The sequence below is a fragment of the Lampris incognitus genome, chromosome 17 (assembly GCF_029633865.1).
Source record: "Lampris incognitus isolate fLamInc1 chromosome 17, fLamInc1.hap2, whole genome shotgun sequence".
Taxonomy (NCBI): domain Eukaryota; kingdom Metazoa; phylum Chordata; class Actinopteri; order Lampriformes; family Lampridae; genus Lampris; species Lampris incognitus.
This window is the reverse complement of record NC_079227.1, coordinates 24359643-24386548: the sequence shown is the minus strand read 5'-3', so window position 1 is coordinate 24386548 and position 26906 is coordinate 24359643. Positions and strand designations below refer to the sequence as shown.

Below are 26906 nucleotides of genomic sequence, written 5' to 3'. Positions count from 1 at the left end.
CACAGCCATGGCTCACTCATCATATCAGTCCCGCAGGGAGACGACACCCGGGACCCAGGGGTCACACACGGCTACGCGCCATGTCTTACGGAAGAAGGAGCTTCGTCAGCAGGGAATCCGATCTTCCTCTCCCATGGGCAGGGTCATCCTTATTAATTCTCCCGTGGATGGTAAGGAGCTGTTTGGATGACTGCTTTTTATAATATGCACAGCAAGCCATTGTAGACTAAAGGCTGCTTTGCCTCCAGGAATGTCAGAAAAACCGGGATAGGGTACATCCAAATTCAGTCTGCCATATAACAACCATTTACAATAAACTGTCAGATACAGTATTGAATCAAATTCAAACATTTTATGGATTACAATTTTAAAAAAATCAGTGTTTTTAATAATTGTAATATGCCATAAATTCCAGCAAGGTAGTATTTGTGTTTTTCCTCAAATGAATAGATGAATCAGATGCATGAATTACATGACATCAGTCGCTGATCATGCCAAAGTAATTACCCCCAAAATCGGCGTCACTTGTTAGACTTACTGAACTATTCCATAAAACATATAGCATTAGTACATGCATTTATACTCAACGGCAATAAACTTGTCTTGGTCTTGCCAGGTGGAGATGACAGTGAGGACATCCATACCATCACAGTGGATAAAAGTGTGGATGGAAGGCTGGGCTTCAGTGTGCGGGGAGGCTCAGAACATGGCCTTAGCATCTTTGTCAGTAAGGTGGAGGATGACAGCACGGCAGGTAAGCTCTGTATAAGGTGCTACTGCAATATCTTTTCAACCTCATCACCAAAATAAATGCTATTATGTAAAACTAATAACATATAATCCCTGACAGAATAACATGTTATTAAATGTGATGATTAAGGGCATCCGGGCAGTGTTGCGGTCTATTCTGTTTTCTACCAACATGGGGATCGCTGGTTCAAATCCCCGTTTACCTCTGGCTTGGACGGGCGTCCCTACAGATACAATTGGCCGTGTCTGCGGGTGGGAAGCCGGGTGTGGGTATGTGTCCTAGTTGCTATACTAGCGCCTCCTCTGGTCAGTCGGGGCACCTGTTCAGGGAGGAGGGGGAACTGGGGGGAATAGTGTGATCCTCCCACACGCTATGTCCCCCTGGTGAAACTCCTCACTGTCAGGTGAAAAGAAGCAGCTGGCAACGCCACATGTATTGGAGGAGGCATGTGGTAGTCTGCAGCCCTTCCTGGATCAGCAGAGGGGGTGGAGCAGCGACTGGGACAGCTTGGAAGAGTGGGGTAATTGGGGAGAAAAAAGGGGGGGAAATCCAAAAAAAAATGTAATGATTACACTTTAGACTTTATCGTCTCCAAGGGGAAGTTCCTTTCCACAGCACTGTACACATCAGACAACACAACAGCACACAGTAGCAACATACAATGACAGACAATAGTACACACTCAGACAGGTTCTTTAAGGCAGCTATGGCTGTTGGGATCAGGCTTTCCCCCAAAGCAAGCCCTGCTGTTACTTGCACATCAGTAGGGTAATGTGCAACTAAGATTACATAATATTCAACACACTCACAAATGCAACACACTCACTATACAACACACTCACGAATGCACACAACAGCACATGCACATATATAGACATGCTAACATGATCAATCTCACAATCATATTGAGTGTGTGCATGTGTGTGTGTGTGTGTGTGTGTGTGTGTGTGTGTGTGTGTGTGTGTGCATGTGTGTGTGTGTGTGTTTGTGTGTGTGTGTGTGCGTGCGTGCTTACAGAGCGGGCGGACCTCCGTGTGGGTGATAAACTGGTGGAGGTGAATGGCGTCAGCCTGGAGAGCATCACGATGAGCAGTGCTGTCAAGGTCCTGACGGGGAACAACAGGCTGAGGATGGTGGTGAGACGGGTTGGCAAGGTCCCTGGCATTCGCTACTCCAAGGAGAAGACCACCTGGTGAGAGGGAACAGACATTAATATTAAAACTGTTTAAATTCACCGGATAAGCTGCACATTCTTATATAGCGCTAAGATCGCTCTTCTGCTACAGTCCAACTATTGTTTTTTCAGCTTTTATTTGCAATGCGCTTCCATGTCCATCTGTCCACTCATGGAGAAGTAGAAATATAGTTATGTGGATCTGTGTACATTGAAATAACAAGGGGGAAAATTAGGGACAGACTGACTGCTTAGCTTTATTACAGCGGCTGAACTTGATCCTAATGCTGTTGAAGGCACAATGAACAGGATTTGTCGGTTGCGGTTTGTAAACACAACATTCAAAGTTGGCCCCTCCTCCCGGGCTCAACGACACCAGAAGCGCACACCCCCTGACCGCAGTTGCCAGAACACATCTCAGTGTACAGGCCAACTCCGCGTCGCTCTTCATCCCCATCCTGCCCTTCACTGCTCGCCAGCAGGTGAAAGCCAACCCCGCATTCACTCTCGTTTTGGAACGAGCTTTGTCCGCTTGGCATCTCGCCTCGCTATGTTTTCATTTTTTCCAGCTCTGTGTCCACCATTGTTGTAGCTTCCTCTTGGATGCGTGCTTGTGACCTGGCCACACTATGTTTTTATAGAGTCCCGCCCTCACACCCTGCATGCTGTTATTGCCTGGGGGTTACACACTCACTACCAAAAGGTTAACACCCAGAAAGGTCGTGTACACAGCAAAATAAGAAAATACAGGCAGAGGACATGGTCTCTACAAATACAGACACCGCCACACACACCTAGTGGGTCCTACTGATGATCGAGAGGGATTCTATTTGTATGAGTCTATACATTGCCCCCCCCTTTTCTCCCCAATTGCATTTGACCAATTACCCCACTCTTCCAAGCCATTCCGGTCGCTGCTCCACCCCTCTGCTGAGCCGAGGAGGGCTGCAGACTACCACATGTCTCCTCTAATACAAGTGGAGTCGCCAGCCGCTTCATTTCACCTGACAGTGAGGAGTTTCACCAGGGGGACATAGTGCTTGGGAGAATCATGCTATTCCCCCCAGTTCCCCCTCCCCCTCCCGAACAGGGACCCCGACCGACCAGAGGAGGTGCTAGTGCAGTGACCAGGACATATACCCACACCTGGCTTCCCACCCGCAGACACGGCCAATTGTGTCTATAGGGACGTCTGACCAATATACTTTTTTTTTCTTTTTTTAGGACAGTTCTACTCATTCTGCCTTTGGAGTTGGACTGATCCACTGTGTTACATAACACACATTACACTGTGTATATTACAGTATTTGTTATTCTCTTTTTTGCCCACATTTTTCAGGGTGGATCTGATCCACAGACGCATGGTGGTGGAGGAGAGCGGGCGGACGCCATCGGAGGCTAGCTCAGGCAGCGCCCTCCAAAGGATCGTCCACCTCTACACCACCTCGGATGACTACTGCCTAGGCTTCAACATCCGTGGAGGGAAGGAGTTCGGTCTTGGCATCTATGTCTCCAAGTAGGTACATCTGCCACAGAAGGCAAGAAGCCTGACTACTTGATAACAGAGGCATGATTAAAAAATGTCCCTGCAGGGGGCGCCTGGGTAGCATAGCGGTCTATTCCATTGCCTACCAACACGGGGATCCCAGTTTGAATCCCTGCGTTACCTCTGGCTTGGTCGGGTGTGCCTACAGACAAAATTGGCCGTGTCTGCGGGAGGGAAGCCGGATGTGAGTATGTGTCCTGGTTGCTGCACAAGCGCCCCCTATGGTCAGTCAGGGTGCCTGTTCGGGGGGTAAGGGCAACGGGAGGAATAGCGTGATCCTCCCACGCACTACGTCCCCCTGCCAAAACGCCTCACTGTCAGTCGAAAAGAAGCAGCTGGCGACTCCACATGTATCGGGAGCATGTGGTAGTCTGCAGCCCTCCCCGGATCGGCAGAGAGGGAGGAGCAGCGACCAGGATGGCTCGGGAAGAGTGGAGTAATTGGCTGGCTTCAATTGGGGAGAGAAAGGGGGGGGGAAAGTTCCTGTAAACAACAGATAAAAATGTGGAACGCAGATGTTGTACTACATTGCTCTTTCATTATATGAACATGCAACCACTCAAATCAGACATTTACATACCTCCTCTCTTACACTAGTTTTTGTAAATGTGAACCCTTTACCTGGGACAGTACAGGTCTTGTATTGTTTATCTGGGACAGCTGCAGGAATACATGTTGTCTCCAGTAGATCTCCTGACTGTTTTCTCTGCTTTTGTGTATTTTGTCTTTGTTTTGTGCTGTCAGACTGGACCCTGGTGGTCTGGCTGAGCAGAATGGGATCAAAATGGGGGACCAAATCATCGCTGCCAATGGAGTGAGCTTTGAGGACATCAGTCACAGCAGTGCTGTGGAGGTGCTGAAGAGCCATACACACGTCATGCTGACCATCAAGGTAAGGCGGAGGATAAGGGGATCAACTGTTCAAAGTAACGGGGAGTGTGGCAGAGAGGTGAAGAAGAGAGTGCAGGCAGGGTGGAGTGGGTGGAGAAGAGTGTCAGGAGTGATTTGCGACAGAAGGGTACCAGCAAGAATTAAAAGGAAGGTTTCCAAGATGGCAGTGAGACCAGCTATGTTGTATGGTTTTGGATATGTGTTTTTGTGTTTGTGTTGCACTGCTGTGGGCTAGGGGAAACGATATGACAAAGTGTTCCTGATTCCTGATGGTTTGGAGATAGTGGCACTGACAAAAAGACAGGAGGTGGAGCTGGAGGTGGTGGCGTTGAAGATGCTAAGATTTTCATTGGGAGTGATGAAGAAGGACAGGATTAGGAATGAGTATATTAGAGGGACAGCTCAGGTTGGACGGTTTGGAGACAAAGCAAGAGAGGCAAGATTGAGATGGTTTGGACATGTGTGGAGCAGAGATGCTGGGTATATTGGGAGAAGGATGCTGAATATGGAGCTGCCAGGGAAGAGGAAAAGAGGAAGGCCAAAGAGGAGGTTTATGGATGTGGTGAGGGAGGACATGCAGGTGGCTGGCGTGACAGAGGAAGACACAGAGGAGAGGACGAGATGGAAACAGATGATCCACTGTGGTGACCCCTAACGGGAGCAGCCGAAAGTAGTAGTAGTAGTACTTTTTTAATTTATTTTTTGTCATTTTCCGCCTTTATTTGATAGCGATAGTAGAGAGTGGCATGAAAGGCAGGGGTGAGAGAGGGGATGACATGCAGCAAAGGGGCCAGGCCGGATTCGAACCCATCCCGCTGCGGTAAGGACTCAGCCTTATGTGGTATGCGCTCTACCAGGTGAGCCACCGGGGCGCCCCAGTAGTAGCATTTTGAGAGCTACACATAAGATGTATGCATGCATGAATACATGCATACATACATACATACTCTTATTTTTGTTTTTGCTCTTTACAGTGAAAAGACTACAGAGAGTACTTAACAGGTGACCCCACATCTTAAACATTCATTCTATGAGACAAGATCTTAGCAATGGTGAATCAGTGGGGAAAAAAGTGTAAGCATTTTCTAAAAGAACCAAACTGTAAGCACAAAAAAAAATACAATCTTCTTTCTTTATTTTTTTTTTTTAAAACCAGTCTTCAAATGACTTCAAACCAGCAGTCTGCTACGCTCTCCTATTGTGTTACCTGAGTCGAGTATAGGGGTGTTTGCTGCTGGATTTTGTGTTGATGACAGGCTGAAGAGGCTATAATTCATTCCATAACTATATGTGATAAACTCTGTCTTGACAAAGTAGCTTTGTCATCATAGGCTCTACCTATATACATTATATACATTAACTTACTCACCTGTTCCCTATCTCGCTTTCTCTCTCTCGCTTCCTTCCGCACATATGCATGCCAATATGTACACACACACACACACACACACACACACACACACACACACACACACACGCTTTTGTTGCGTTGCCACTCGTGCAGGAGAGCAACGGTTGCGTGGCAGGACGTGCACAACAGCTGGTATGCAGTCGTAATATTCCTCGCTGACTTTAGTTGTCAGAGCTTGGGTTTCGTGCTGTGAAAAATAGCCAGGCCGTGTGCATTATTCACCAGGCAACTGGGATCAGGTGGTGATCAAAGCATACAGCCTTGTTTTGTCGAAGTTTTGCCCTTCAACCCTTCTTCGCTTTGCTCTGCCCCTGCAACCTGCTCACCCTGCAGGGAAAGGGAAGCACTTTTAGAGGCGGACGGTTTGGGGCCTCTCTGGGGTTCTAGGGTTACTCTTTATCAAATATAGCCATCCCATAAAAATTTCAAGGTCTCTACTGTATCCCATTTGCATATCTCTTGGCCATATCTTTGCAGGAAGCAGGACGATACCCTGCCTACAAGGAGATGGTGGCAGAATACAGGTGGCTCAATAAGTGTAGGTATCTGCTGTTGTCTCAGATGCCAACGCCAGTGTTTTGTTATCAGAAAATTACACCCTGCAATTTCTTCATATAGGTGTTTGAGTTTGTGTGTGTGTGTGTATGTGTGTGTGTGTGTGTGTGTTTATGTGAGGTTTTGAATTTGAGCAGCCGTATGTTTGTGTGTGTGCTTGTGTGTATGGCTTTTTATATATAATGTGTGGTGATGATATTGAGAGATGATTATTTCTCCTAATCCCATTGTGTGTATTCTTTCCCAGTGGCCAATGGCACCCAGAAATCTTCCTCCCAGGGATCAGAATCCACTTCCTCAGCCTCCTCTCTGTCATCTGGGACTCCAGTCAGCTCTCTGAGTGGCCTTTCGCAGGTTATGTTCCCCCCCAGCTTACCATTTGGCTCAGACATGGTGGATGTCTGCATCTCCACAGAGGACCAGAGGTCAGGCTCTGCTCGGCTGAATTCACCTTTATGTCCTCATGTAATGATATTTAATCTTGCAGAAACAGTGACAAAGACCAGATCTGTTCAAAATACTATTTATAAAGCTGCAAAGATTGCTAAAAATGTTTTGGATACAAGTATGACGAATGTCTGCATCTCAGAGAACCAGAACTCAGGTACAGAGCAGAACCCATCACTTACACAACATGTACATGGCCCAACCAACTTCACATACACAGGAACACATAATTTGTCCAAGAAACCGTGTGTGAACAAAGACCAGGGCAGACCTGGTCATAGTTCACTTTATTCAATGAGTCAGAGCCTTTGAGTTGGTATTTTTAAATATTTCAGATAAAACACTGCTGCTCTTTTATCATTTCAGTATTTGCATGGTCCTTTAGACACTGAGGGATATTCTTATGGTGCCGGTTTCAAAGACATGGAGGACACTTTATCCTTAAGGTCATCTGAGATGTACCATGAAATGTAATATTGCTTAACCAAGAATCAAACTCAATCCTTGGGGGCATCCGGGTAGTGTAGTGGTCTATTCTGTTACCTATCAACACTGGGATCCCAGTTCGAATCCCTGTGTTACCTCCGGCTTGGTCGGCGTCCCTACAGACACAATTGGCTGTGTCTGCAGGTGGGAAGCCAGATGTGGGTATGTGTCCTGGTCACTGCACTAGCACCCCCTCTGGTTGGTTGGGGCACCTTTTCGGGGAGGGGGAACTTGGGGGGAGGAATAATGTGATCCTCCCACGTGCTACATCCTCCCTGGTGAAACTCCTCACTGTCAGGTGAAAAGTAGCGGCTGGCGACTCCACATGTATCGGAGGAGGCATGTGGTAGTCTGCAGCCCTCTCCAGATTGGCAGAGGGGGTGGAGCAGCGACTGGGATGGCTCGAAAGAGTGGGATAATTGGCCGGATACAATTGGGGAGAAAAGGGGGAAATTAAAAAAATAAAAAGAATCAAACTCAATCCAATGTCTGTGACACCACTTCATGGATTAATTGTGTGTTTTGGAAAATGTCCTTCCTTATAGTTAGTCCTTGAGTAGTTCACTTAATAATGTGGTCTATTTTTTGCCCAGGATGGAGTCAGAGTGCACCGAGACTGCCATCCAGACTGATCTTCCTTCTCCGAGGATGGGAACAGACATTAAACGCGGCCTGGGACCCACCACCCTCCTTAAGGATACCTTCATCCATGGGGAGGATGGCAAGGGCAGGCGAGAATCCCCCAAGACAGCCATGCTCCTGGCTCTCAGCAGACCCAGTCGACCCATAAGCCGATCACAGAGCCAAGTGACTGTAGCCGGTGAGGTGAAGTTCCTTTACATTTTCCGCTCATTTGAAGGTTCAGTGCGCTTAAAATGTGTTAGATCCAACAAATATCACAACAGTGCATGTGACATGTAACACCAAAACCACAGCCAAGCAAGAGGTTTTAAATAATCGCACTAATTTTGATTGAAATGTAGTACTAGTAGAAGGATGGGGTTCATCAGAATAATTCCTGTGTAAACTTTATGGGCCTTGTAATGCATGAAAACTTGGGAACAGATCAAGTTTTTTTGGGGGGGGGAGGTTCCCCCTTTTTCTCGCCAGTTGTACTCGTCCAATTACCCCACCCTTCCGAGCCATCCTGGTCACTGCTCCAACCCCTCTTCCGAGATAGGGAGGGCTGCAGACTACCTCATGTCTCCTCCGATACATGTGGAGTCGCCAGCCGCTTCTTTTCACCTGACAGTGAGGAGTTTCACCAGGGGGACATAGCACGTGGGAGGATCACACTATTCCCCCCAGTTCCACCTCCCCCCTGAACAGGCGCCCCGACCGACCAGAGGAGGCACTAGTGCAGCGACCACGACACATACCCACATCCGGCTTCCCACATGCAGATACGGCCAGTTGTGTCTGTAGGGATACCTGACCAAATCGGAGGTAACACAGGGATTCGAACCAGCGACCCCCAAGTTGGTAGGCAACAGAATAGATCGCTACGCTACCCGGATGCCCAGAATAGATCAACTTAATTCATTTTTGGCCACTTATGTAGTTTGGTAAGATCAGAAATGCTGCCTTATGGGGTGTCCGGGTGGTATGGCAATCTATTCCGTTGCCTACCAACACAGGGCTCACTGCTACGTGCCCCTGGCCAAACTCCTCATTGTCAGGTGAAAAGAAGCAACTGGCGACTCCACATGTACCGGAGGAGACATGTGGTAGTCTGCAGCCCTCCCCTCGGCAGAGGGGGTGGGGCAGTGACCGGGACGTCTCGGAAGAGTGAGGTAATTGGCTTGATACAATTGAGGAACCCCCCCCAAAAAAAAGAAATGCTGTTGTATCCGCTTTCCAGGGAGCAGTTTTAGGAGGTTCAGTTTCTTACATTAATTTTCCTTGTCCCGCCTGCTGCCCGATAGCTGCTGGGATAGGCTCCAGCATCCCACGACCCGACTTCAGATAAGCAGCTTGGATAATGGAATGGATATATGTGCATGCCCGATCTCCTACTGTTTTCATGTCAATAGAGATAAAGCAGAAAAAAGACAAGAGGCATCAGAAAGGGAAGGACTCAGAGGAGAAAAGCACCCTGCAGCGCTCCAAGACGTTTGTCAACCTGCTGTTCAGGGGTGGACGCAAAAGAGACACCTCCAGGGGGCGCTCTAAGTCCCCTTCCAAGGGTACTGGTTGCTTTCACTCACTAGATGTTACATCCTTAAATGAAATAAGCCATGTTATCTGTGACAGGGGGAAATTGCTTCAGATGGAATAGAAGGATTAGCTGTGTTCTGAGAAACTGTACTGTTGACGTAAAAGACTTAAAGCAACTGAGACTGCACAAAAAGTATGTTTTTGTAGTTTGGCTGGATTCATCCTTGTGGCTAGCACAAATGAAAAAGATTTTGGATCAACTCATAGTTAACAGGGTTGTCTGATAAATTGAAGCGCTAATTGTGAAGCATTCGACTCGTATGTGTCCTGAGTATTTTTAGATACAACATGGTATGAGCAGCTTAATAGTGTAACTTACACCATATTGGGACTCCAGTGTTATAGAGATTGCAGAGAAAGAGCCGGCTTTCTAATGTTTCCAGATGGTAATGGTTTACGGCAGCCTGGTGTGATGCCAGACCCACAGATGCTCAGTGTGGTGGAAGATATGGCCCGCAGACTGCTGACCGAAGAGGAGGCGGCTGTTGTGATGAAGACCTGCCGCAGGGTAACCAGCTTATCCCAGAGCTAGAGACAATTCAGCCTTATTTAAACTCTCCCGTGAAGAATGATTTATTCATTTATTTAGTTATTTATGACGTTTGAGTTTGTTTCTATGTATGCTTCTCTTCGCAGTTTTTTTCGCTGTGCAAAACTCTTAAGGCCATAATTCATAATTCTATTCCATATTCAAATCATTATGAAAGCAAATTTTGCCCTTTTTCAAAGGAGTCATTGTTAACAGTCTGCTGAATGGCTGACATTGTTCCTGTCCCTGTAGTATGTAATGGAGCGCTCAGTGGAGAACTTGGTCCATCATCTGCTAGCTGTGCTGGACAGACCTGAGAAGTTGCTGCTGCTAAGGGAGGTCAGGTAAGGAAGGACTAGACCCACAGCAGGGCTTAGTAAGGCTTTTATCAGGGACTGGAAATAGTTATTCACAATATCAATGGCAAGAATACAACACATTCATGTTTGGTGGAAACAAACTTGAACTCAATAATAATAATAATAACAATAACAACAACAGTAATAATAATAATATTGTTCTTGATGACAATGTCTGGTCTTTGGCCTTTATCTCACAATCTGGCTGTATTGGCATGTCCTATAAGATTGTGATGTCATCTTTTTCTTTTACTCCTTGGGGCTCGTGCTCGTACCATTTTTCTTTTCTTGTTGATGTATTTTTTGCAGATGTTCCAGTGCTGGTATGTGGCGGCCTTGTTGTTATTATTATTATTATTATTATTATACAAATTTCCTTTAACTTCATGCCATAATACAACATAATATGGGCCCGGTTATTATGTTGTATTATGGCATGAAGTTAAAAGAAATTTGTATAATAATAATAATAATAATAATCCATCCATCCATTATCCAAACCGCTTATCCTGCTATCAGGGTGGCGGGGATGCTGGAGCCTATCCCAGCAGTCATTGGGCGGCAGGCAGGGAGACACCCTGGACAGGCTGCCAGGCCATCACAGGACAATAATAATTACATTTATATAGTGCTTTTCTGGGCACTTTCTATACTGACTTTAAATAGTCCATTTGGAATATGTAAGACAAAATGTCAGGTACATATGGTCAGAAAATTGAATTTTGTGTGTGTGTGTGTGTGTGTGTGGTGTGTGAATGAGTTTGGTGAGGGGGATTATGGGTTTGTACTGTAGATGGAAATGGGTAAATGGTTGCATTACAAACCAGTAGGGGATTAAGTTTTGTTTTTTTTTTCCCCGGATAATCACTTCAAATCCAAATAGTCAGTGGTAATATATTTTGGACTAATTAACAAAAGGGTCATAACCTCAAACACAATAGGGAAAATCCATGACTCATGACTATTATATTCTTCTCGCTATTATTTTATTCTTCTATTATATTACTCTTCTTCCTCAGAATGGTGATTCCTCCCGCTGACCTGGGTGCATTCAACGTCATGGTGACCCCTGTGGAAGTGGAGGCCTACGATATTTTAAAGTATCGTTCATGTGCGTGTGATCAATTCTTCATTCATCAGTGTCAAAGGAATTGGTTCAGCAGTGTGTCAATGGGCACAATGCACATCACCTGTACAGGGAACCAGCATCAAACATGTGTATGCAGTGCTGGAAAGGGCATTGCTGTCTTTCCTATCTTAAAATCTTACTTACTTACTCTTATTATTATACAGGAGACGATTGAAAATAACCTTACAGATGTGAAAATGCATTACATTTAAACTGGCCCGACTCAGTTAAAACTGTTTTACAGCAAGTTCCTGTTCTGCAGCACATAAAAGACAGGAGCACATTACAATACAAAATAAAAGCAGAAAAAAAATTACCGAAACAAAACAACAGTAAAGCATAAACAGCTATGCAGTCTCTACAGAGGGGTGGACTTAAGTAGGGTAATATGGTATAGGTGAGTTGAATCAGTGGTTGCAGGTGTGTCCTTCCATGAGATACCTTTTTGAAGTGTATAACAGAGGTTATTTTTTTAATGTAATATGGCATTCCAGATTTTAGTGTATGTGTGAAAAAAATGATCTCTGGCCATAGTTGTTTTTGTGAGCTGGTACTGGAATAAGTGCATGTGAGGTTGATCTAGTGATGTGTTCTTGCCTTGTGTTGTGTCTAGAGCATTAAGTGTTTTGGATCTGGAAGTGAAATGTAATTGGCCAAGTTCTTCGTGTATTTCTGAAAAGTCAGTGGGTTAGAATGTGAAAGTGCTGTGCAGCGGTGAAATCTTATTTTAAATAGACTAAAACTCTCCTCTTTGTATTGTAGTCAGAACTCCTCCTCTGCGCTCCCCCACCTCTGGCCGAGCTCCTAAACGACATCTCATCACTCCCATCCCAGGTCAGGGCTGAAACTTCCTTTGCTGATGCAACATTGGCTTCACTTTTCTGTTGTCAGAATTCCTGCAGGATGCTGTTATACTGTTGTGTCTATGACAAACAAACAAAAAAAATCACAGATGCTGGCCATTCATTGGTCCATAAGCATGGGCTGATACAGCAGAAAGAAATATGAATATGACTAATATGACTATGGTAATATATATTCCTGATCCAGACCTCAGGGGAGGATTCGAGCTCCATAGTGCTTGGGAGGTAGAGAAAGAGAGCCACCTGCTGGAGGAGCTGGAGAAGCTCCGTCTATCAGGACCCCGGTCAACAAGGGAGAGGCCCCACACTTCCAGGGCTTTTACACCCCTGCTAGACATCCCCATAGATGGATATAGCACAGAATATGGAGATCTTAGACCCTCCTCTGCCAGCCCCATGCTCCCCAACTGGCTTTTGGCCCACAACACTGGCTCCCGGCCCCCACCCAGATCGAACATTGGCACCATCCGGTCTGTCCACTTTGACGAGGTCTCGCTGCACTCCACTTCAGACAAAGGAGACTCCATCTCAAAGAGGGGGAGGACCTTGTTAGAGAATGGGAATTTCAAAGGCAAGAAAGAGAAAAGCGTAGAGAGGAGTAAAGACACTGTGTTCACACTGCAGAGCGCTCCCCGCAGGAGTCGACCTTTATTGTCACAGGTGTTTGGTTCAAATCTGAATGCAGACAAAGAGGCGGAGCGTGGACAGATGAATGGCCATCAGGCTTCTTCTGAGAATGGACTCAATGGCACCGTGCCTGTCCACAATGAGTTTGAGCTCAAAACTGTCAGCATCTCTAAGACCAAACAGTCTTTGGGTAAGTGTGTTTGAATGTGCCCGAGTTCTGAGCAGTTAAGTCCTATGGGAAACAACAGACAGTATGTCATTATTTTAAACTAAATAAAGGGAACAGTGAATAGATAAAATGTATACTTCAAAATGTGTATGTATTCCTGGGGGGGGGGGGTCCGGGTAGCGTAGCGGTCTATTCCGTTGCCTACCAACACGGGGATTGCCGGTTGGAATCCCCGTGTTATCTCCGTCTTGGTCGGGCGTCCCTACAGACCCAATTGGCTGTGTCTGCAGGTGGGAAGCTGGATGTGGGTGTGTCCTGGTTGCTACATTAGCACCTCCTCTGGTCGGTCAGTCGGGGCTCTTGTTGGGGGGGAGGGGGAACTGGGGGAAATAGCGTGATCCTCCCACGCGCCACGTCCTCCTGGCAAAACTCCTCACTGTCAGGTGAAAAGAAGCGGCTGGCTACTCCACATGTATCGGAGGAGACATTTGTTAGTTTGCGGCCCTCCCCAGCAACCAGGATGGCTCAGAAGAGTGGGGTAATTGGCCGGGTACAATTGGGGAGAAAAACGGGGAAAAACGGGGGGGAAATCCTCCCACCCCACCCCAAAGAAAAATGTGTGTAGGTATTAGTTATTTTTTACAAGCTGGTATATCAAATTTTCATCTGCTCCCATCCCCATATACACAAACACACATACACAGACACTCAAATAGACCGTTCTTATTGTCTTTCTACTTCAGGCATCAGTATATCTGGTGGGATGGAGTCCAAGATTCAGCCGGTGGTGAAGATAGAGAAGATCTTCCCTGGAGGGGCCGCCTCTACCTGTGCAGTGCTCAAGGTCATAAGTCATTTACACACACGCGCGCGCGCGCACACACACACACACACACACACACACACTATGATTGAGACTGATAATGTTAACATGTAAAAATGTATGTGTACCGCTGTGTGCATTCCTGGGTGCATCATATAGTTTCACCTATTTGTTTGTGCACACCAACCAAGCAATGAGTCGATGTTTAACCCTTCTCTCTCCTTTTCTATAATTCCCAGGCTGGGTTTGAGCTGGTGTCTGTGGATGGAGAGTCTCTGCAAGGAGTCACCCATCAACATGCCGTTGACATAATCCGAAAAGCCTTCAGCAACAAGGCCAAAGACCCCATGGTGTTTATGGTCAAAGTCCCCAAAAGCTCCCTGCAGGATACCAACTCCACTCAACAACGGTTAAAGGGAGACTGAGAAGCCCAGTAGTAATATGGCGGATTTCCCACAGCCACTGAGATCAACACTGAGACAGTAACCGGACAACTCTAGCAACACAGGGAGGAACTAGTCATAGCGCAGGATCGATCCCGGGGTCGGTTATGTAATTATGCCACTAATGATGAGCCTTGGAATGGAGACTGAGAGGCCTGTCACCACTCAGCGCCAGGGTATCGACCTTAAGGGCTGTTGTGCACACAGGAGACGGTGATGGGGACGACTGAAATATGTTTGGACAGAAAGCCGTTGACTTGGTCTTAAACAAAGACAGCCTGGGAATGCAGGCCACAGATGGCTGATGTAGTACCTGCTGTTGTGTTGTCCATTTCTCTCCCACGGAGAAGTGAGACGCTGAGTTATACTGTGTGGGTGGATGTGTTTACCCAGGAGGATCCCCCCCCCCAACGAAGATAATGGATACAGTACAGGAAAGAAAACAGCAGTACCCACATTAAAAGGACATGTAGAGGAAAAATGGACCCCCCCCCCGTCAATTTGAGGGGAGCCATTTCTGAAACGCCTAAAATTATGAACAAGGAAAAATGCGATGCTTCCAAGAAACCAGCCATTATTGTGTGTTTGTGTATACACTGTTTTTCTCCCCAGTTGTATCCGGCCAATTACCCCACACTCCCGAGCCGTCCCGGTCGTTGCTCCACCCCCCTCTGCTGATCCGGGGGAGGGCTGCAGACTACCACATGCCTCCTCCGATACATGTGGAGTCACCAGCCGCTTCTTTTCACCTGACAGTGAGGAGTTTCACCAGGGGCACGTAGCGCGTGGGAGGATCACGCTATTCCCCCCAGCCCCCCCCCCCCCGAACAGGCGACCAGGACACATACCCACATCCGGTTTCCCACCCGCAGTATATTCACTGTTTCACAACCAAACAGCCAACATCAACCATCGTCACAGATAACACTGTCCATGAAACGAGCAGATATATCATGGAGACATCTGATGCATCGCACGTAAATTATTAAATATGTGGGCTTAATCTGCAGACGGTAACCCGAGTGCCTTAGAAGATCCCCGCGGACGACACACACCAAGCAGTCTGACGCCATGTGAGAAGTTGGCCCGGAAAACAAAAGATTTTTGTTGGCCTGCGGAGGGCAGACTTTAGCCTTTCGTCAGACGAGGCTAACAGCTAACGTCGTCTTGTATGTCAGACCTGACCAGCGAACTGAAAACAGTCACCATCTCCCAAGTAAAACAAGAATTGAAAATCGTCCCAAGTTGCCATGAGAAACACGAAGCAGCCAGACCGAGAGCACGCTCCCTATCTCCCACCGGGTGCTCTCTTCATTACGCGGCGTGTATCTGGCCAGAGATACGGCGTATCTGATCGAGACAAGTCATTGTTCCACACCCAAACTCAGAAGAAACAACACATTGTTCGTATAAACATCCCACCGAGTTTAACAGCGATACTGGAGAAGGTTGAACACCGGGTTAAGCAATATTGACTCGTCGAACACAAGCTCTTCCTTTTGTCGTTTTTATTAAAAACAAAGATTGTTCAAGAAATTTACACCATGAAAATATACATTTGATGTCTTCATACAAATACTGGGGATTATAAATTTATAATATAGGCTACAGGGGGAACCAAGGCAAGGACTCACACACGTTAATATACAGGCATTGCATTGTGGGAGCAGAACCGGATGTGCGACGTTGCTTTGGTCTATTCACAGTGACTGTGTTGTTTTTTTTTTTTAGATAGATAACGTTTCTGTAAGAAACCTGTTATGCTTATGCCATATGTGACCTTTATTAATATTGAGGATATCTACACCGAACGAGTGAGTCGATCTGATCACCAGTTAGGGAACAACGTGTCTACCTTTTTTTATTTTTTATTTTGCAAATGGGTTGCCTGTACAGTACCGGGAAGCGATTACACGAGACAGGTCCTACACTACCGAGGGCTGATGGAAACATAACAGTCGCGTCACGGTCAAACTAATTTGACTTTACAAAAGTAGCAAAGCACCCATCGCTTCAGCTCATCATCTTCCTCTTCACACAGCGCTGCAAAAAGCACTTGCACAACAACACATGAACGCTGAAGTCCCCCACACAGAAATCCTGCTGCACCACCTAACGTGATAGTCAAAGTATTGTGTCTTTGCAATAAGATGGAAGAGCCATTATGATTTTGCTTTACCATAGTGATATCTTTACATTTCACACGTATTTACAAGTTGTTTTGCGTGCAAAACAAAAACAAAAAAAGAGGGGGAAGGGGATGCACACACAAGGTGCAAGGAAACTTTTGGTTGTATATCAATGTGTTTCAACAAATGACTTTTTACATTACTGGAAAAAGGACAAAATCCAATCGTCATACCAGAGGCTAGTTTGACAAGGCTCGTCACAGTATTATTCTACATGTGGTGAGGACCACTTGTATGTCCACACAAGTCATGTTAAAATGGCTGAGTGTGAATGGGATGTAAGCCACAGATGGATTCCTAGGCGAGGCGCCCTCATGGGTTTCATAGTAATGATGTTGGGTTTCCAGTTAATCAGTGGTGCCCTAATAATGATCATAAAATGAAAAAGCAGTATTACTTGCCCCAAATATATATATTTGTACAAAATGCTTTGTGGGAGTCATTGGAAGGTCTGCTTGTATAGCTAGCACAGCATTTTTATTTTGACAGGTTCTCCTGAGATTTTTTTATTCATCGCAGTTCTTGTTTTGGACCAGTTTTTCAACTGTTGACCTATTGTGTTATATATATAGATATAGATCTATATCTATATGTGTGTGTGTGTGTGTGTGTGTGTGTGTGTGTGTGTGTGTGTATTTGGTGTGAAGAGGGACTGTACACTATAGTCAGGCTCCACTACTGAAACTGGCAAACTAAGAGTGCCAAATAGATTCATATCAGACTAGAGATGCGTTTAAATGAGTCCCAGAAAATCTGATTTGGTCTGTAATGAAAAGATTTGCCATTTACTGTCAGAATTCATCATTATTGTTTTTTTGCTTGTCTGTCTTGCCTGTTTGCCATTGAACCTGCAGTTTGTTAACACAATCTGCTGCAACAGTTCCTGAATATTACCAGGGTTCATGTCATGATGACAGAACCACCCATGATGGATGAGCAAGAACCAATTCCCTGGAAATAAATAGCCCCCCCCCCCCAACACACACACACACACACACACACACACACACACACACACACACAGTTTACATGTTGGTCATCAAGTAATTTAGACACAAACACTAGCAGTTCTGAGACAACAGGATGTAGACATTTATACCCACATCACCTATCGCACAACCAGCCTCACTGCTGCTCCGGTTCGATTCAGTCCCTCTAATGGTGGATTTGGGATGTTGTCCTTTACTATAGATCAATGACAACATTGTAATGTAAAGCTGACCTGTGTCAGCTTATCAAGTCAAATGTTCTGGTGAGATGACAACGTAGGAGAACAGTGCTAAACGCAGCAAGGCCGGTGGGGCCATTACCAACTCATGAAGGATACACAGCAGTTGCACCAATATCTGTGGTCAGTGCTGCCATTTTCCCGGCTAAGACTAAAATTGGGAAAGGGGGCAAGGGAACTGATCTCTGGTGTACGCTCGAGGCAGCAGACACTAATAGAAATGTGAGTGGAGGTATGGAGGAGAGAGATGACCTACTAATGACTAATAGAGGTTATTGGCTCTCTATAGGGACTCTTTGGGGACGAGACCAAGAGGGCGGAAACGGAGTGCAACTCAGTTTAGATCTGTTTAAGTTGCTTCACATTTGAGATACTGATCTGACCATTTCCTCGCTGTACTAAATATAGAACAAACAAAGGTGGCAATCAAGAAATCCCATCTGTGCCTCGCCGATGACAATTAAAAATCTAGCTGAAACACAATTTAGTTGACAGTAGTGCAAATCAGGAGATGGGATGATACAGGGGTCAGATTTCAGTGGCAGCAATCTCATCAAAGTTTATCTCGTTGCCGCTGCCCTCATCCTCCTCTCTGCTCTCCAGTTCCTGACTAAGATCTCTAAGGAGCCGCTCCAGCTCTCGGTTCCTGCGGTACATTTGCACATAGTTCTCCTGCAGCTGCTTCTGGTAGTGGATCACCTTATCCTTCTCCTCCTGCCACACCCTGCGCTCCTCCTCGAAGCTGCCTGCTTGCTCCTCAGCACGCTGCCGCTCGAAGGCCAGCTCGGCCCTCATCCGGTCCATCTGGAGCCTCATGTTCTGCAGGGCCTCGCTGCTGCACTGCCGCTGGGCCTTGGCCTCATCACTCTCGTAGGCGAGCAGGCGCTCCTCCGCATCTTGGAACACCTGACACTGCCGGTTTCCTGGGCCCTGATTGGCCAGAGCGTCTTTGAGATGGACCAGCTCTTCCTCCAGGCGTCCCACCTTCTCGCGGAGGAGCTCCGCCTCGCTCTTGCGGCGCTGGAGCTCGTTCTCACACACCTCCAGCTCCAGGGTGCGCGTGCGGCTTGTGGCATGGGCCTCCTGGAGCAGAGCCTGAGTGTTTGTCAGCTCGCCACGGGTCTCCCTGAGTTGACCCCGTAGGGACACGATCTCCCCCACACGCTGGGCGAGCTCACCCTGCACCTCCTTCAGCTGCTGCTTCAGCAAGGAGATCTCCCCTGACTTCTGACATACCTGGATGTGGACAGATGACGTCACATTGATGAGGCTCATTCAGTTTATACAAGATTCAAACCTTTACTGTCTATCAAACAAGCTTACCAAAACTGTTTGGCGCAAAGGCTTGTAAAAAATACAAACAAGAGGTGAGGAAGTTTCTTGTATAAACTGCAGCTGGACAATCTTTTGGGAATATTAACATTCCCACAATTCAATTATCATTTAATGAGTTAGTTACAGTTGGGCGGGGGCAAATGTTGCAGGTGTTGAAGGTCCTATGAGGTGACATCCTACTCTATAGTCATCTTGAATGCATGAAGGGTCAATATCGTCTCAGTGGGATGAAAACCTGCCCGACTGATGTGATGTTTCCGTAGTCCCTGGGAACAAATCCTTTGTTGGGAACAAAATTAAATATTCTTCCAAAAAGCGAAGGGGATCCATTTCATTACTAACCTCTGTCTGGGCATTACTAAGATGCAGTGGGCAGCAGACAGTCCATTCTGTTACTTTATGTGATAGATGACATTGCCAGACCGTGTCTGGGTGTAGTACACACACGAAACGCGGGGCAGCATCTTACTCTGTCTGTTTGCCTGGATGTACCGAGTCATCCTTGCCGTCTTACAAACAAACAACCTACCTACCTAAATTGCCTGTCAGACTGTGGTAAAACCTATAACTCAAAAGAAGCATTAAAACCTATAAAAAGCACATTCTATCCACAATTTAACGTTAGCATAGGTTTTTTTTCCCCTCCTTTTTTCTCCCCAGTTGTACTTGGCCAATTACTCCACTCTTCCGAGCCGTCTCGGTCGCTGCTCCACCCCCTCTGCCGATCCGTGGAGGGCCGCAGACTACCACATGCCTCCTCCGGTACATGTGGAGTCACCAGCTGCTTCTTTTCACCTGACAGTGAGAAGTTTCGCCAGGGGGATGTAGCACATGGGAGGACCACGCTATTCCCCCTCTCCCCCCCGGACAGGTGCCCCGCCCCGACCGACCAGAGGAGGTGCTAGTGCAGCAACCAGGACACATACCCACATCCAGCTTCCCACCCGCAGACACAGCCAATTGTGTCTATCAGGACGCCCAACCAAGCTGGAGGTAACGCGGGGATTTGAACCGGAGATCCCCATGTTGGTAGGCAACGGAACAGACCGCCATGCCATGCGGATGCCCCAGCATGGGATGTTTGAATGTGTGTGAGATTAATTACACAATTGTGATCATTCTACATATACAGTAGCTTTCCTTTCAATTGACTAAATCAAGTTAACTTATTATTAATAAAATTAAATATTTTATGGAACGCAAGGGCAACTTGAGAAACTGTACTCAACATTATGCTCTGCTCTCCATTACTGCAATGTTAATATGCAGGCAATCCCTAAAGCAAAGCAGATTAGTAATCTCAAGGAGGATGAGGAAAATGCATTTAGGGTTCAGTAGGGAGGGCTCTTTGCATTAAAAGGAGTGAAACAAAAAGAATATTAGTCATAAATGTTTGAATGAAATGACATCATGAGTGTATGACTGAATGTCACTGATATTCTTGACCAAACGGAGTTCTCCTCTGCATTCGTATCCTTTGCTTACCTCCCACTTGGTCTCCTCCAGGCGGGGCCCTAACTGGATCTTCTCATGCTCGTAGGAGGTGCAGCGCTCCTCCAGTTGCTCCCGCTCCTGCAGCAGCTGGGCAAAGTCCTCCTGCAGCTTCTTCTTCTCCTGCTGAAGCTGAAAGACCTGAAACCAAGATACAATGCAACCAAGAGCCACATTAGCCGTTCTGCTTACTGAGACACCAGAGGCCATATTTGAGTGTCAGCGCTACAGAGGGCATAGTTATAATGCTGCATATTCACAGTCAAAACTATGGGGTGTTAGAGAACGGCCAGCAATATGACACAAACAGAGCACAGCTTTATCGAACTTGCTCCGTTAATGGTTCTGACCTGCAACTGAAGCACTTGCTGTGCTCGCTGGGCCTTCTGCGAGGCTGTCTGCATCCTGGTGGCACAGCTCTGTCTCAGCTCCTCCAGCTCCAGCTCAAAGCGCTTCTGCTTCTCCTCATACACCTGAAAGAAGAGTGGATGAAACAGGTGGCAAACATGCTAGAGAGCCCCATCCTGAAACTGAATAAACAAAACAGCAGTCTTATTAATATACGCTTTGGTTTGGAAACTATTCAACTTTTAGTTTTTACTTTTCTGAGCTTGACACAAGCTTATGCTTGTGTCATTATAATAATATGCATTGTGATACCTAAATTTGTGTTGTGAATGCTACATGAGCTTTGCTTTATGCAAGCATGCAACCTTTACTTTTGCAGCAAATCCCTTGGAAAGAGTTGGCACAGAACACACATGCGTGTGTTCTGTCAGTTGTTGTAGTTAGACTGTGTAACGAACCAACCTGGCAAATTGCGGCTTCATTCTCATCCAGGTTGTCTCTGAGCTGCTGCAGCTCTAACTCCCTTTCCCTCAGCTTGTCCTCCAAGTCCCTCACCACCCCCTCATAACCCTCCACCGGGGCAGGGGAGCGTCCGGTGGACCCGCTGTCCGACAGGGGCTGCCCTCGCCCACCCAGCGACCCGGACCCAGTGCTCTTACTGGAGGACGAGCGCCCGCTGTCAGAGTTTGAATGGGCATGCCCATTGACTGTCGGGGCAGTTTTAACGGGATCCAAGTGGCCGCCAGGGGCCTCTCCAGTTGACAGGCTGTAGCCAGTGCTGCTGTAGGGTGGCAGGCTGGACAGAGATGTGCGACCAGAGTCAGAAAGGGAGCAGGATTGGCTGCCACCGCCGCCACCATTGCGCCCCCCGCTGTAGGAGCTGCGTTTCTCTGAGCAGGAGGGCGACGCTTCTCTGTGGGTGGGGCTGAGCAGGTTCAGGTTGTTCTGGCTCTCTGATAGGCTGGCACCGTGGCGAGGGGAGAGGTACTGCATGGAGTTACGGCTCTTGGGGACCACAGGTTTAAAGGCGGTGGGCCGCAGCACTGTTTTCTCCATGTTCTAGATGGGGGAGATTCAGGATGAATATCAAACAGAGGAAACTCATGCCGATTCAATAAGAAGGTGTGGCGGAAATTTTAATTCATGTTCGCTGAAAGCATTAATGTGCCAGAGAGATGTTGTTGCATCAAAATGATTGATTTAATGGGTCATGCAAGTTAATTATATCTGAAAAACACTGTTAATTACTCAAGGACTCAATTTAATGATTGAAGACTCACTTTCTCAAGTTTCCCTGACACAGGAACCAGTTTGGGAGGAGGCCCTCCCATGTTCCCATTCAACCCCAGCCCCTCCTTCGTCTCATCTGCATCACTTCCCGGGCTGATAGGCGTTACATGGTTGTCATTCCAGTCTCCTATGTAGTCCTCATTCAGATAAGTATAGTTCCCATTCCCACTCTCCTTCTCCAGGCTCCTGCTTGAGGTCAAGGAGGACTTCCTCCTGACCGGAGGGGTGTGGCTCTGCATCAGGGGGTCCTGGGGTGAATCAGAGGTCAGGCAGGTGGCGCCTGGTGTGGGCCGTCGAATCCTGGCTCCTAGGTGGTCGACTGCAGAGCGGCTGTGGCGGTCATGATAGGTGCTGGGACGGGTGGCAATGAGGCTGCTGACAGAGCCCATGGCCTCCAGAGAGGAGGGGGAGGAGGGCGCAGCGGTGTGGGGGAGAGCGGGGGCCGGAGGGGTGTCGTCCCCGCGCTCCTCCGCTGAGGCCTTGGTTGAGGGGCTCAGCAGAGATGGGCAGAGCCTGAACCAGAGCCATGGTGGCTGCTCGGTGGGGCCACTAGCTCTGAAAGAGGCAGAGAAACACAGGAGACAAAGGAGAGGGTCAGAAAAAACGTTTAGTAATAGCATTTGTTTAGAACCTAAACATTTTTGTTAAAAATAACACAAATTGCTTGCTGATCCTGTCACAGTTTTTCAAGAAACTGATATGATGGCCTTTAAAACACATAAAATACCAACCAAGCACTTTATATACACACACACACACACACACACACACACACACACACACACACACACACACACACACACACACACACACACACACACAGTGGTATCATAATCTCCACTAGAGGGTGCGTTCCAAAAAGACCACACAGACTCTATGACCAGCAAAACCAAGGTTGATAGAGATTGAAATTTACAGTTAAATACAAGACCATCTGGGCCCACACACAGAGTGAACCAAGACGGGCCATTCACTGAGCCCATTCAAGTAGCACAAAGTGGGCTTGAGGCCTCTTGTCTGCAATGCAGAAGGCAGCAGAGGCGAAGGGTCTCTTTTCATCTGAGAAATGCAAAATGGCTGCTGACATGCTAGCTTCCTCTCTTGACAACAACAAAGGCCAGTGTCTCCGCACATCTCATCAGGCCCAGTAACAACCATCAAGTTTACTACTGTGGATCGCACTTCAAGGAGAAACCCACAGCACAGGGCTGAGGGGGGAGGCTCTCACTGATGTGGATGATAGGTGAAGCAATTACAGCGGAAAAGTTGTAGAGTATCTTTGTAAGTACACAATGATTATTTAAAAAAAGGTGTAATATCGCTATGTAGATAGCACAACTGGTACACGCACGCAAGCCTACATGCACATGCTCACCCCCCCCCCCCACCCACACACACACACACACACACACACACACGACTGATATAAGGCTGTTTTAGATAGCCATAGACAAACTATGATATCATCAATTTGTCTCATGGATGGCGAATTGTCTGGTGGTGCGATAGGAACAATGGCAGACAGGACACATGGTGATGAAGTCATAGTGTGCTGCTCACTGACAGGCGATTAGAGAGAGGGAGCCAGCTGTGTTTTAAATGCATCATCAGTGCAAGTGAGAGAATGCGAGGATATCCAAGTGACAGGTGTGTCCTGTTTCTCCCAAGTTTCAGATTCCCCAGCAAGTAACAAGCCGACGTGGAGGAAGGACTCGGCCAGAGAGAAAACATTACAAGTATGCAGTTCCCGGTGAGAGAAGAGGTGCTATCATATAGTACAAGGGAGATGCATATTAGCACTTTTTCAGTGTGGCCCTGTGGTCACACATCCTGACAGAACGTTCTCCCCACGTCCGTTTTATTGACTTGGCAACCGGGTAGACCTTTCTGTTGTCACAATTACTATCGAGATTTGAGGAAGTGCACCGCTCAATGCAACCAGCAGCCAAGGTAGTTGAATAAGGTGAATGATTGGCTTGTAGAGAGCTAATGCCAACCAATAACATCACAAACCTCTGCCAGCCTGGCACCAGTAGGACAGTGACCATGCCAAGTCTTGGGCCAGGATACCAACCGCACTGATGACCTGTGCAGCTACTACAAAGGTTTAACTCTCATTAGCCAACTAATTAACACACTTAAATCAGTCTGATCCCTACTTATAGACTCATAAAATCCAATTTAGGACAGATTAATACAGCCAAGCAACAGATGAAATGCACTTACAGTGTAAACATAGGAAAACAAGTGTTTTATCACTTTTCACAGCTCAAAATCATGAAGCAAGAAGAAATTGGGCAGCACTACAAACAGCAGGTAAACCAATCCATATCCCCATAAACGTTAATTGGTCCAAATGTTTATAACGCTATTTCTACCATGGTGGCAATGCAAGCGGTGTGGTACTGGCCTTCTTGTAAAGGTTACAGAGTTTTACATACAGACTTACATATTCCAGTAGTGACACCATTAAATTAAAATGCTGGGACGACAGAAGGGTTATGAAACTGCCCACCCCGAGATCCATTTGACAAAACTTTTGAGGCTGTATTTCAAACTGGGCAAAAAATAATTTCAGCTGACTCGAGACGACGCAGAATTTCCAACCACAATTCTGTCTACTTGCCCTCCCGTGACACAATGAGCAAATACAATTGAAACAGCGATCGCAGAATTGACATGTGGATTCATTTTGATGCATTGCAGCAGTGCAACAGCAAAAGGCAGAGTTAAGCTTGGGATGTGTCTCGACATAGTAACTATGTATAAAAAAAATTAGTGATTGAAAATGTAATCTTTTCAAAAACCAACAAAACATTATTTGGGTTGGCATTTTCATTTCAGACGATTATGTTTTATCATCTGTTAAATATAAACTTTTGATTCAAGTGAAGTTGTTTATACACGTTTTAAATAAAGATTTGAATCCCTCGCCCTACAGGGTCCAAACTGAATCCCAAAGTTGACGTGAATGTCAAGCGGCAGCTCATTAACAGAGGGAAGTCTCCGATGCATTCCTCGGGTCTCTTTTAGTGGTCAGGGCGACTCCGGTCTTTGCCCTCAGACTCCCTCCGAATAAGTGAATGAGCTCTAATCCATTCGGACACAAAGTGACCCAAACTATGTAGGAACTTAACCAGGGAGTGCAGAGCGGTCTCCCAACAGTTTTATTTGAAGCCCCCTTTTTGTTGTACTGGGCAGTCCCAGTTTCCCTTGGTTGTCATGGCGATCAGGGCCTCCACCATTAAAAGACGGGAGGGGATGAGGTGGGTCAGAGGGCAGACAAAGAAGGCAAGACCCCTCCTTAGTTGTCTTAAAACCCCTGGACTCCAATAGAGAACATAAGAGCCGGCCGATCTACCGCTCGGACAATCAAGCAGACGCTGCAGGAGGGCCTAGCACAAAATAAACGGGAATTAGCAAACAGACTGCAGGCATCGTTGGTAAAATAGCCATTGCCAGCTATGTAAAGTGGCAAGAATAATACACATTTAATGTAATATGGAAGTAACATTCCAAGTAATGCATGGAACATTTGCAATTTAAATGAATAGTTGGACATTTCTTAAGTCTACCTTTGTTTTATACTGACAGCTCATGCAGCACATAGGTAGGTTTCATTTTCACAGTCGTCCATCCCTTTATTCATACTGGGCACAGTTCCAGCTTGCCGTCTACAGGTCAATGCAACTAAATGGGGACAAATCGATAATTCTCGTACAATGCAAAAAATATAAATAAATAAAATAAAACACTCCACTGTTCAGTCAAAGCTAACTATCATAGTGAATCAGGTGGCCATTTCATTTGATAAATTCTGTCTCGCTTTCCTGTGCTGCGACAGTGACTCCTGCTGATGATCACTTGCAGGCTGTGCTGCAGGACTTAAGAGGGCAGGAAATGACCATGAACAAATGTAAAAACGAAGATAAACGTTTAAAATGACCACTTGATTTTGCTATGCGACTGACTGCTGCAGCATCACGTTAGCTTTGGCTGAACCATGGAGTGGGGGGGGGGGGGGTTGTGCCTTGAACAAGGATTGCGGCTTTGCCCCCCATTAATTGCATTGAATTATAGATAACAAGCTGAAGCTGCATACCCAGTATGAAGAAAAGGATGGACGACTGTGAAAATGAAGACTACCAATGTAACACATGAGCGATGAATATATAACGGAAAACAGAGAAAGAAGAAAATCCAAACGATTCCTTTGGGGGGAAAAAAAGACAAAAACAAAACAACTAAACAATTGCACTACGAGCCAAATCTTTTGACCAAACCCATTGCAGGATTTGAAGCAAAACAAATGAAGCAATGATGTTCTTTGAAAATTAAAACCAAATGGAGCAATAAAGCTCCGGTCTCAGCTGAGAGCTGAGTGCGGCTGTGAGTCAGAGTTGTGTGTGTGTGTATGTGTGTGTGTGAGCAGATTGTTTTTGTCTGGGAAAGTGCTCGAGGGTATTAATGCCCCTTAGTGAAGCATGAGACAGACTCCATAGTCACTCACACGGGCCGCCCCCGACCCGCAGCCGGGCAGAAGGAATGTGTGGGCGCTGAAACCAACGAGAGTTTATCCTTTAAACATGGACAGAAGAGGGGGCT

The 26906-nt window shown here is 46.6% G+C and overlaps 2 protein-coding genes across 2 annotated transcripts in view; one reads left to right on the top strand and one right to left on the bottom strand.

Annotated features, from left to right (window-relative positions):
• Positions 1–7: 7 nt before the first annotated feature.
• Positions 8–14782, top strand: LOC130127291 (PDZ domain-containing protein 7-like). The gene is made up of 16 exons (XM_056296885.1): positions 8–170; positions 617–754; positions 1769–1943; positions 3265–3441; positions 4216–4363; positions 6251–6311; positions 6576–6753; positions 7855–8081; positions 9295–9447; positions 9862–9986; positions 10260–10351; positions 11386–11477; positions 12258–12329; positions 12546–13175; positions 13898–13998; positions 14217–14782. Exons 1-16 carry the CDS (start codon positions 8–10, stop codon positions 14400–14402), a joined length of 2718 nt encoding a protein of 905 aa, XP_056152860.1. The 3' UTR covers positions 14403–14782.
• A 227-nt stretch (positions 14783–15009) lies between these two features.
• LOC130127292 (leucine zipper putative tumor suppressor 2 homolog) overlaps positions 15010–26906 on the bottom strand; it is a 37368-nt gene continuing 25471 nt past the window's right edge. The window contains 6 exon segments of the mRNA XM_056296886.1: positions 15010–19073; positions 20658–20804; positions 21014–21136; positions 21474–22070; positions 22292–22727; positions 22729–22856. Coding sequence (XP_056152861.1) covers positions 18366–19073; positions 20658–20804; positions 21014–21136; positions 21474–22070; positions 22292–22727; positions 22729–22829 — 2112 coding nt within the window. The 5' untranslated portion in view covers positions 22830–22856 and the 3' untranslated portion in view covers positions 15010–18365.